Source organism: Rhipicephalus sanguineus, chromosome 10 (assembly GCF_013339695.2).
Source record: "Rhipicephalus sanguineus isolate Rsan-2018 chromosome 10, BIME_Rsan_1.4, whole genome shotgun sequence".
In the NCBI taxonomy this organism is placed as follows: Eukaryota; Metazoa; Arthropoda; class Arachnida; order Ixodida; family Ixodidae; genus Rhipicephalus; species Rhipicephalus sanguineus.
In genome coordinates this window covers 119,989,829-120,002,482 of record NC_051185.1, presented here as the reverse complement: position 1 = coordinate 120,002,482, position 12,654 = coordinate 119,989,829, and the positions used below count along the sequence as shown (strand labels likewise).

General features: G+C 44.3%; 1 protein-coding gene across 1 annotated transcript; it reads left to right on the top strand.

Annotated features, from left to right (window-relative positions):
* The first annotated feature begins 500 nt into the window (after positions 1–500).
* Positions 501–11,024, top strand: LOC119371704 (uncharacterized). The gene is made up of 4 exons (XM_037642161.1): positions 501–592; positions 3,535–3,667; positions 7,264–7,546; positions 10,815–11,024. Exons 1-4 carry the CDS (start codon positions 580–582, stop codon positions 11,007–11,009), a joined length of 624 nt encoding a protein of 207 aa, XP_037498089.1. The 5' UTR covers positions 501–579; the 3' UTR covers positions 11,010–11,024.
* Positions 11,025–12,654: the final 1,630 nt, after the last annotated feature.

Here is a 12,654-nt window from a genome sequence, read left to right as displayed (position 1 = left end):
AACAGGAGATAGATGTGACGGTGCCACTTTTATTTTTTCAGGGGCTTTAAGCGGACCGGCATTTTCACTTTAAGAGAGTTGTGTTTCGAAAGAGAATCAACATTTTAGCATCGTATGGTAAAAAATCTGATGGTGAGGATGAAGGTGACGTACTTGTACTGTGTGCCTGAGCCCTCGTAACAAACAATGCGCGACGAGAGCTTTGAACATTTTCTTAGGATGGCACATCTGTTGTCGTAGCTGATGCCTATATACGTACTTATTAAGCACTAAATTACTTTAGGCTTGGTGCAATAACATATAGAAATAGTATGCAGTGATGTAGGTCTGATTTTTATTCTGTCAGATGTTTAAGCGTGGGAAAATGAAACCGTTGACTTCCCACCGTTGAGAAAAAGCTGTTCTTGTATCAAGAAAAGCTGCTAATGATATCAAGAGACTGTGCCGCTTTCCAAAGACATTAATATGGCGAAGAACTGCCACCGCATGAATTCAGTTTTCATTATGTAATACTTTGGCTGTTTTTTTCGGTGCTCACTTTTGCTTCTTGTACTACTCCAATTCCAGGTGTTCTCGTGCATGTTTATCAGAGGTATGTATCATTTCTGCTGTTTCTACGACAAGTTATTCGTTGTCGCAGAATTGTTGCTGCGTTCTTGGCAATGATCGATGGAGACTCCGAATGGTTGTTCCCAGTACCTTAGAAGACTGTCGTATTCTGTAGAACTTATAAGCAGTTGTAGTAATAAGTAGTGCTGTGCGAATATTGGAAACTTCGAATATGCGATTCGGTTGGTTCGTTATTCGATTCCATTCGAAATTAACCTTTCATATTCGAAGCATTCGAACATCCCGATATTCGATAGCATATTCAGAACATGCTGCTGAAACCGAGAAGTGACACGAAAGTGTTTAATCAGCCGATGTGGCGACTAATTTCATGCTAATCACGCAAAAAAAAACCCTTCTTAGCCCCGTGTTCGCAATCATTCCATCGTCGCGGATCGACATTCTTAACCGTGCATCAATATGGCAGCCATAAATGACATTCTTCGATGGTCAGAAAGAAAGAGCAATCGCCAGTGGGTGTAGCTCGTTGCGCTGATTGCGAACGTCGCAAAAGCGCAGCCTATCCTTTAATTGTTTTTTATTGCGATAGCAATTATATGGACAGTCTCGGCTGGTTTTTGTCCGTCCGCGTCACCTCTATCACGCACCGTATATATATATATATATATATATATTATATATAGTTGAAAAAAATCAAGCACGTAGGAAAAATTGTTTGTTCAGTAAAGGACTGAAGGCCGGTCCCGCGGCCGAAACGTCAGTCCTTTACTGAACAATTTTTTCTACGTGCTTGATTTTTTCAACTTTTACTTCCGGGTCCTTTGTTAGCACTTTATTGTTTATATATATTATATATATATATATAATATATATATATATAAACGCCCCAGAGAAAGATTATTCAGAAAAATGCTTCCGAAGCGCGGAATCGAACCAGAGACCTCTCGCTCGGTAGTGCGGAGCGCTAGCCACTACGCCAAGAAACGCAGATCGTCCGCGTAGCTAACGGCGAGCGTTATATACACAGCCTTTACCGCTGGCCCGACTCAGAGACGGCAGGCGCCTCTAAGCGTTTCTTCATTACTAGCGAGATGGCGCGAGGAGCGCGCTGGGCGAGGAGCACACCGATGCTCTTTGCCCTACAGGGCGTGGTCGCCTTCGTGCGCTTATCTCAAGGAAAGAAAGGGGGCGGGTACGGGGTAGAGCGGGGGGTTGTATGTCTTGTGCTTTCCCCGCGATGTCCGCGCTGAAGTCACAGAGCGTACGACGGCCACTTCGCTCGCTGCAGCGGCCGCGTTTGCGAAAGGAGCGCGCTGTCAAACAGAAATAAGTAACAACTGCGACGTTTAGTTCGCGCTCGTCCTGTGTATACTGTTCGTTCGTTTCGTGCGTCCTGCTTTATGTTTCAGCAGTGCGCTTCAAGTATCGAGCTGTGACGCATGATAGTTCGCGCTCGTCCTCTGTGCGTTCTTTTCGTGCGTCCTTTGGGCTCGAACGACGCGCTGACAATTTCGAGCTGCTTTCCGTTCTTCTCGTTACATTCCAATTTGTTGCTATCGCATTCATTGCTTTTGTCTCAGACTTTCAAACAAATTGCACGCTGACTGTTCGGACCAGCAGTTAAATATTTCGCGCATCGGTACCTTGGTCTGCATAACCAGGCGCAATTAAGGCGGACTTCTGGGATACCGCGACGAAGCACACCACTCGACGACTGCTCGGCATTGCGATCAGAAACGACGCGTATCGGCGGGTCGACCTGCGGGTCGAGGATTGGATTTTCTACTCCAAGAAAATCCAATCGCATAGAATGTCGCACATGTACTCCCAATAGTACACACAAACATAGCATGGAAAAACACCAAGTGGACCGAGCGCTTGCGTTGCACAACCATACACCGACCACCTGGTATGTATCGCTACAGTACACTAAGCCACCGTTCAGTGCCCAGGGAGATATTCTTATGTGCATATTTAAACAATAAACATTCACATAATTTGTGCCAATTTATGGTGCGCTTTTAGATAGTCCCCCAAAGACAAATCTCTTAATCTAAACCAGCCTTATATTAAATGATTTTTTAATCAGCGAGTTCCAGTTATCACCTGACACTCCTGTAGTATGGGCCAAAAGTGTTTTGACAGCTAATACTACCCTTAGCTCCTAAAGGGAGTTTTGGTAAAATAATAATCCTTACGCAAACGAAAAGCCTATTTGAAGAAGCAGAACAACCTTACACTCCCATTTTTGAAAAATCTGGCTAGGCCAACGGGTGCTTTATTTGCTTGAAGACAATCAACGACGCCACCGCCGACACCGTCGCCCGTCACCCAACCCGACACCGACATCGCAATTTCTGGGAAACAAGCTCTTCAAGGCTATCGCGTTAAAATGTTTGAACACATCTCAAAAACAAAAGAGGACGCGTTTATGAAGGAAGTGCCGAGCTGAGCTAAATTCTTACTCTGGCATCTCTCAGAATGAAAGTCGTGCCCCAAAGCTTGTTTTGCTAAAAATGTCGCCTAGGATTTTTTTTTCTTTTTAAACAATTTCGGTACTTGTTGGGAATGAACAGGTTGCCATAGGTTAAGCTGTCACTGCAGGAGCTGTCTTACCTCTCACTGAAAAGATATACCAAAGCTTTGTCGAGCCTTTCGTTTAATTCGTTGTGCACCTAATGCAATAATAGATTGCTACGAGTACGCACACCTGCAAACATATACTTCAGAGGGACACGTGACGCAGGCCTGAAAAACCTTTAACCCGCATCTTTTTTCTGTCGCCGTGCATGGAGCTCAAAAATAAGAAATGATATTTGTCATTGCATGGATCCAATAACTGAATCACTGGATTTGCAGCAAACATTTTTCATGTTCCTTTTACCTAATGTTTGATTTTAAAATCGAGAGAACCGCGCAATAAATACTGGCTCAACGCTCGCATTTTCTTTTTAACGACCGCAGGAGGCTCCTACCGGGTGAACTTAACGGAAGCCGCCGAAAAATACGTCAAAAGGAAGAATATCACAGGTGATGTCATCAGTTGGGGCCTTACAAAGGGGTACGACTACTGGAAGCAATATCCTCATTCAACACAGTAAGTTTAATGTTTCTTCACGCTGGAATGAAATATCAAGTGTGTTTCGTTCACTTTATAACTTAATATTTGTTTTTCACTACTTCTGTTCTTTTGTGTCGGGGCGAACTTGCATATGGCGTTAGAATTTATGGCTATCAGAATCTATAAGACCGTGTGAAGGATTTAGCAATGTACCTACTATTTCTGTGTGTCATGCACCATAAGTTATCCTCAATGTTTTCTTTGTCTTGCGTTGTTGTGGTGTGTTGTAAACTGTACTCTTTGATGTATTCTGAAGATAGCGCGGCAAGTTCGTGTAAACCATTGCTTACACTTGAAAGAATATAGTTGTGGCATCTTCATAATTTAATATTGATCAAAAAACCGGTTTAGTTTTCAAGTCCCTGGAAAGAATATGGCGTTGTTCGTGTGCTCGAAGAATTGTTATTTACAGAATTATTAGTGTACGACATTACATTGTGTGGATGTGCTCTGTAGTAAAACAGCCACTGGCTTTCAGCTGAAACCATTGAGTACTGTTTTACCGCCAGATCGATTGAAGTGTTCAGACATCTCGACAGCAAAGACGGCCTTTGGCCTGGCTCCGTGCATCTATACCACTGTTCTTGACACCACCAATTCTACCCACCTTTCCGTCCGTATTTGCGCGACTTGCTTGTTGATGACTCTATGTTCACTCATGGAGCTTCTAATTATATTTTATTTAGTAACCAACTCTTGTTTACTTTCTTATCTATTATGCGTCTACATTTCTATAAACTGATATTCTCGCACCTTATCCGCCCATATTTTTGTAGCTACGGCTGTACTCCTCTAGGTAAGAACCAATAAAACGCTTGATTCCGTGAATCTTCAAGCTGAGCCAAGCTCACGCCAGCATCTCTGAGCTGCGCCAGTGCCGGAAAAGTTTGTTTAGACATTGCCGGCAGGATGGCGAAATGCGGTGATCACATGCTTCGTTCCACGCGCGTTGTTTGTCGTCGCAAAACCCGATCAATGAGCTTCAGCGAAACGCTAGTCGCGCTGAATAAAAAGCGTGCTCGCATGCATGTCCGCAGCGCAGGAACAAAGCGCAGCGGCACGTGAAACATGAAGCACATAACGCAGTTGCTTTCTCCACAGGATCCTGCAGTTCAGGAGCACAAAGGCGAAGCACATGGCACCTAAAGCTGCTAGTCTTATTTCGTGTAGTATTCCAATGTGTTGCTATCACCTTAATTGCATCGCTTATCCGTGGACACTGTGCATTTTCGTTATTAATGTTGTCGAGTCCTTCTTCAAAACTGTTCTGTTCCTCTTATGTGACTTGAATGCACTCCCAAACTAGGTCACTTGTGCATCATGGACCCATGGTCACATCGAAATGTTTCGCTTCATTTCAACACCAAAAATGTATCTCTTTTTAAGCAGAACGCGTTATTTCACTTGTAGCCTAACACTGAAGTGGGCTAAATGTGGAAGCACTGGTGTAATAACGCTGATATGCGTGTTAAAAGTCTCCAGGCGGACAAAATAAATAAGCGATCCTCCATTTCGATCTGCCTCATAATCAGAACGCAGTTCTGTCAGGTTGTGTGACGTAAAACTTCATTGGCCGAATTCACGAAGCTCTTCTTTCATAAGTGCTCTCTGGCATTGGCTAGCCGGCTTCGCATATGATGTGCCCGGCGTGAGGACAGCCTGAACTTTCATCTTACAAGGAGTTCTAGCACTAGAGGCACTTATAAATTTGGACGCAAGATTTAATTATATCGTTCCGACATATCGGTGTTTGCAGTAAGATCGCTGCGACATCTGTCAGGTCGGTACTGAAATATGCCGGGTACAAACTTGTTTGCTGATGTCCTTTCGCATGTCGACCAGTGTAGCGCTAGCAGACAAGGACAAGCAAGAAACAGTTTCGCGCTACGCCCGCTGCAGAGCTCTCTCGTTTTTGCTTGCCGGAAATGACACAGCCAGAGGGAGACACACCCAAGCATAGCATAGCCATGTATAGCGACTGGGCGGGAAAGTTAAGTGAGGCTGAGGAGGAGCGATGTGAGTGTGAGGAGGAGAGAAAAGAGGGAGGAAGGGGAGGAGAAAGGGAATATGCTGTCATCGCGTGCTGTCATCTCATGTCGCCGCTTGGCGTCACGCACACAAAACAAGCTTAGCATAGCCATGTATGGTAGGAAAGGGAAGTGAGGATCGTCGCTGAGTTCGTGACTGAAGGACAGGCGAATCACTGCTTCGCACTTCCTACAGCTTTCACGTTGAGTGCAACTTCACAATTTTTTAATCTAGAGTTCAGGACAAATATTTGCGGACCCGCAAAAGCTCTTTTTCCGGGAGATCAAACCTATTTAATGAACACAGTGAAGCAATTAACGTTACAGACTGCATACAGACGCTCATTGTGATCTTCTTTGTAGCTACGTAATATATAGATGGGTGCAAGTCGAGTTTTAACAGCGGAGGTCATTAAGCTTGGGCTAAGTCTGCGTAGCATACGCGAAAACTCGGGGGGTATTGCCAAAGGAATCGGGCAAGCCCCACTACCGAGTATAGCAGGTGCGAGGGAAAGCGAAGACATCAATATACTAAAGAGAGAGAGCGGAGCGAAGGAGGTTGGAGCCTGGGGTGAGAGAGCGCAAAGACCAGCAAAACGAGGAGTGCTGAGGCAAGGACCAGGAAAGGAGGAAAAAGCCGAGCGTTAAGCGAAAACTCTGCTCGGCGTAGTGGAGACGAAGAAGGAAAGAAGGAGGAGACGAGATGAGAAGTGGAGAGGAGGAGGAGAAGAAATAAATAAAACGAAATAAAAATTTCTTGGCGAGGCAGTATTCGAACGCGGGCACCCATGGTCCAAAAGTGTGCGTCGCAAGCACTCGGCTATCCAGGCACAGCAGCAGAATAGGCTTTTATAGGAACCACATGATTGCGTTGCTATGGGCGACGGAACGAGAAGATAGGGAGAAAGACGAAGAAAGATAGAAAGAATGAAAGAAGAAAGAAAGATAAACAGAGAGATAAAGAAAGAGAGAGAAAGAAAGCACAGCAAAGCCATATATAGTATGGTATAGCAAGGGGTAGAATAGGGAAGTGAGGCTGAGGCGGAGGGAAAGGAGGTGGAGAAGGCCACCAGCTCCGCTCTTTCCACAGTCTTCGCACGATTATATGCGGGGCTATCCATTCTTTTGGCTGCACTGCAATTTGCAAAAATACTAGGACATTGTAAACCTTCTGCTTCAAATTTGAAACCACGAGATGCCTTGCAAGTTTTTATTAAAAAAACGTTGTAAAACGTCCTAGAGAAATCCGTAGATAAAATTGGCTGTGTATTAAAAATGTTGATATGCATCAAATATGTTTGAATTCGGAAATCCGTAATACTAGGGAAAGATTCCGGTTAACTATACCGAATTCAGTATTTACTGTAGAAAAGAGCAGCGTAAGATAATGCAGAATATTTTGATTAAGCAATATTTTCTGCGATGGAACTGTTAATTGTCATAGCGCGACTGCATTTCATGTGGACTGTGGCTTTCTTGAGTGTTGATCACCTGTCGTAAGCAAAACTTTCAACGCAAAAACTGTTCTTGTTTTTTATCTTTCAGACAAGCAGTTACTGCTGCGGTAAAGTGGATGATCTACGGTGACTGCAATCCTCATAAGTATAGAGGACCACGAAAAACTAAATGCACAGGATACTTTTCGTGGTCGAATCATGAATACATAGTTTGTCCTTTTCACTTGAAGTACAACACCACGCTCCCGGTGAGGTACCCAGGATTAAAGCCAGAAATATTCGAGCTTGATCTAAACCACCTGCCTGCAAAAGCTGAACATAAAATGTGGAACAGGCCCCGACAGAGTGATGAGAAAAAGGTGTTCGATACGGTGAGCGACACTTTCGCGTTTAATGTTGCTGAACACAAGGCCGCGTAATTGATTTCTGTGTGATTCCACTGTGTGCTGGGGAATAAGGAGTGCAATGGTCTGATCAACAGTCTAAATGTTCGGACTTATATTTAATAGACCCTCGCGTTAGACTATCCATTCTATCGGATTTGAGCGAAAATAGGAAATTCAAAACAGTTCACCGCCTGTGGCTTGGTACAGCATTTACGTGACACTTCTTATACAGGATAAAGCGTACATCTAGTCCTAAGTGCTCCTGCGGCCACCAAGGCAGAGGTGTGCACCATCTGCTTCTCGAGTGAGAGAAGTATGGTTCAGTATGAAAGGTATTACGAGCAAGTTTGTTCCTTTTAGGTAGAAGACCATTCACTGTGAAGAAAATACTTGGTCCATGGCCAACAGCGGGCCTGCAGAAAAGAGCGCTTGTCGCCTTCAAGAAGTGTCTTGAAGAATCAAATATTGTATGGAAATATTAACGTAAACGATGTAGTTGCCTTCCACTTCATACTGAAAGCAAATCTATAATGGTGTGATCGTGTGTTTGATGTTATGTGTAATATTTGCCTTACTGTGTTTTCCTGTTTATGTCAAGCCATACAGAACCTCTGAGTTTGGACGTCTACATGTGAACTTATTTTACCTATTTGAACATGTGCTCGACCACTTCGAACTCAAGTGGTGCTCGATTGTTCTGTATTTGCACATGTTATGTTCGACTGTATACATTTCGTGCCCATATTCTTTTTATCATTTTTACTAGATATTTTGTCTGCAAAGCGAGAAAGAGTAGCCGGTGCCACCATGATGGCCCCAACTTCTTTTATTCATCGTTTCAATAAAAAATATACAGTGCAGAAAATACCGTTAATTGCAAGCTTTTTGTTCCGCCGGGTAGTACAAACAAAAATAAATCTGCACGCACTCGCTTCATCCTCTTCCTCTGCTTCGGTCCCCCAACACGTGCGCCGATTTGTACGGCCATCGAAGGCAATACCAATGATAGGCGAGTACGTTCCGTGACTAAAAATCCCGTAACATCACGTAACAGCTAGTCACGTGACAAGTTCCTGCCAAAACCACGTAACGGTTAGTCACGGTACTAAAATCGCGTAACATGTCGTAACATCTATTCACTAGGGGTGTGCGAATATTCAAAAGTTTCGAATATTCCTCGAATATTACATTCGAAATATTCGTATTCGATTCGAAAATCGTGTATTCGAAAAGTTTCGAATATTCGATAACTTCGAATATTAGAAAAATTCGAATATCCGATTCGATTATCATGCATAAAATAACTCGTCTTCCATATTTCTGCTGCGTTCGTATAGCTAAAAACGTTGCCGAGAGGTGCGATAAACATCCTAAGTACACGGAGGCACGATCTCTGCCTGCGACGAGCGCCCCAATACCTATGATTTATTGCTGGTGCATCTCCGACGTGCAGCGCTGTTGGCGATCATGTAACCGTACATTTTCAATATTATGCGGCCGTAACGTGCCGCACTACCACTCGTTCACTATGCGGGACCACTTCTGAAGAAAGACAGTGGCCCATGTGAGTGGTGGCGGACTGTAGGCACCTTCAGATACCCCAATCTGGCAAAGCTTTGCCCCATGTACCTCCCTTTACCAGCCACTTCTGTTCCAAGCGAGCGTGCCTTTTCAGTGGCAGGGGGGGGGGGGGTGTCTCTGTTAAAAGGGAGCGCCTGCTGCCTGATCATGTGGAGCAACTCATATTTCTTCATGACAACATCTAGTCATTACTTTCATTGTGCCTTGATATTTGCTTGCATTGTGATGTGCATTGTGCTAGCCTGGACATTGCGTTCTGGAGATAGCAGTGTATGTTTTGTTGCCAGTCAGGCTGTTAATGTTTTCTTTTTCAAATAGCTACATGTTAAATAAAATATTGTTACTGTGGAGGCATTTTTCCTTTGATATTCGATATTCGATTCGATATTCGAAGGTGGATATTCGTATTCGATTCGTATTCGAAAAATTTGATATTCGCACACCCCTACTATTCACGCGTATAAAAATCATGTAGCTACACGCAAGAACTAGTCACGTGACTAAAATCACATAACAACTGGTCACGTGACACGTGCCCGCCAAGAACCGCAAAACAGCGAGACAAACGACTAAATATACATCACGTAACAACCTTAATAAAAACCAGCAGATAATGAAGCCAAGGAAGGTGCAGGGGACGTTAACAGTAGTTTTAAGTGTAGTGTAATAATTGTGATATAGATGTGAGGAAAGTAAAGTGGGCGAAAAGACAACTTGCCGCCGGCAGGGACCGAACCTGCGACCTTCGGATTACGCACCCGATGCTCTTACCAACTGAGCTATAGCGGCGGTCGTGCCCTCGTCCAGTTTTCGGATATTTACGTGCCTACAAACCCTGGGAGTAGACCGTATCGTTCCGGCAGAGTTGATGCCCTCAGGTAGAATTCGTGGGCTTATTGGTCAGCTGTCCGCTCGATAAAGGTTAAAGTGTTACGTGATGCCATCTGGCGCAAACAAAGAGCGTTCCACACTCGCCGTCATGGCTAAGAGCGCCGCTGACTAACACTCCCAGACTTTGTATGCACATAAATACCCGATAAGTGGACGAAGGGACGACCGACACTGTAGCTTAGTTGGTAAGAGCATTGGGCGTGTAATCTGAAGGTCGCAGGTTCGGTCCCGGCCGGCGGCAAGTTGTCTGGTCGTCCACTTTACTTTCTGCGCATCTATACCTCAATTATTACACCACACTTAAAACTGTACAATTACCGTCGCCTATACCTTCCTTGGCTTCATTATCTGGTGGTTTTCATTAAGATTTTGTCGAACAAAGAAATGGGCCTTCAAAAATTGGCTTCCTTCATTAACATAACGTAACAGCGTGTCACATGACTTGTTCCAGCCAAAACAACGTGAGACGTGCGTAGTGTGGGGAACCGAGCGAAGCCCGAAAAGGATTGCCAAGCCTAACCGTACTTAGTACTACTAGCAAAAGCCTGAAATCACTAGCGAAAACTTAGAAAAAAGCTAGGTCGAACACAAGCTCCGCTGTTAGTTCCAGCATTGTGCCACTGGTGGAAGCTGTGCTTTTTCTATGTCTCTCTCCCTTTTTGATTGCACGATAGGGTGCATTACTGTAGGTGCGCTATACTTGAGACAAAATTGTGCATCCCTACGAGCGCTTGTTAACGTAGGTTAGGATTTCCACTAATGCCACCTGACTTTATTCCAGAAATGTCACTACGTTGCGAGGGTGAATTTCGACGGTTACTTCGTGTACCTCGAAAAGCAAGGATCTAACTTAAGCTGGAATGCTGTTCATATAACTGAGATCGCCAGCGCCACCGAAGGGCTTATAGTAAAAAGAGGCAAGCTGACATACAACGTGTGGGGCACATTACATGAAGCTATGTGGTGCTATGAATAGTGCAATAAAGGTAACGTAATATGAACCTCTTGAGAGCTGTATCTGCTATTTCGAAAAAATGAACGCAGCTTGTCAGATGTGTGGAGTCTGGCGTGTATTGATATCGGTATCTGGCCCAAGCCGTATTTCCTCTCAGTTGCGTTGACAGCAATTTTCCCTGTGAGCAGTGCTGTCCAAAAGGGAACGTCTGTTTATTTACGTGGTTACATGGGGCAACAGATTCATCACACAGAAGTGTTGTTTTATAGTCTTGGTCTGGACATACCAAGACTGTAAGCACAAGGACAGATCCATGGAATATAGGTCATCCACGTGATAGCATTCTGAGCTAATACGGTGTCCAGTCGTATTGAGGTAACTGAAAGTCCAACTGATTCTGCTGCATCCACGGGTGAAACAATCCCGCCAAAAGTTCGGTCGCATTCATAGCTTCAAATCACGCGAGCTATCGCTCCACTTTGTTGACACTCATTGACACGTAACTCCATCCTTAACCCACAACTGGCACGCCGCTGTGGCTTTTCTTTGATCCCCCTAGAAGACTTCCAGAAAGTGGGGCTGAGGAAGGTCTCTCGATATATATCTTTTACGCTGGCTTCCCAAAAAACTGGGTTGCATCTTATTTTTCTTGCGGATTTTAATCCCGAGTCTCAACGTTCTATTGAATCCGGGGACTCTGGGAATTCGGGAATCGAATCAAGGTTGGTGCACGACATCTTAGTCACTAAACGGAATCGCGGCGGCTAATACTGAAGAAAGGTGTGAAAACGCGTTATCTTTACAACGACAGATGCAACTGGATGTGAAATTAAACGCTGCTTTGCTGAGTATTCTAGAAAAGAAGAATTCGAGAATGTTTTTAAAATAAGCGGGTGGAAATATCAAGAAATGAATATGAGATTGCACCGTGGGGCAGGGATGGGTTCTCATAAACATTCAGTAGCACATGAAGCCGAGCGGGAAAAAATGAGAGGTCAGAAATTTCAAGTAGGCGTCGGCGGATAGCCGTTGTGACCTCCCATTGGACTGACCATCTTCGTTGACAGACAGTGACAGTGCGGCCATCATTACAGATCTTCCTGTTCCCTCCCTTTGTACATATCTTCTCAAACAAAGAATAATTCATTGCTACTTCACTCGCTCCCACATGGCTCCGGTTCCCTTTTCCCGCCTCTCGACGGGCTTGCTTTTTGCCAATAATTGTAATACTGCTCTCTTCGCTGGAGTTGTGAAGACGTATTTCTTTCCTTCGTGGGAATAAACTCACTACGTAGTCATTGAATGATAAAGGCTAACTGCTATGATTCCAGCAAAACAGTCGCTCGATTGTGCTTGTAGATGAAGTTAGTACTTGTATTTTTTCTCTACTCTGTCCATTGACATTACGAAGTATTCGAGCGATTAATAAAGAGGGGTTAGCGAGTGCCTGTGAATGTTCTGAATTATGAAGGTGAAAGCCTTAGATGCCTCATCAAAAACGAAAGTTGATCGTCGGCGTCAACATGAGTGATGAACAAATATCACCATCACGGGATGACGTCACCATATGACCTCATCATGACACAGACCACCAAAACATTGTGACGACATCACAAGCCATGTCGCTTAATTCGTCAAAGGTTGGCCGATTACGGAGGCCGTGATA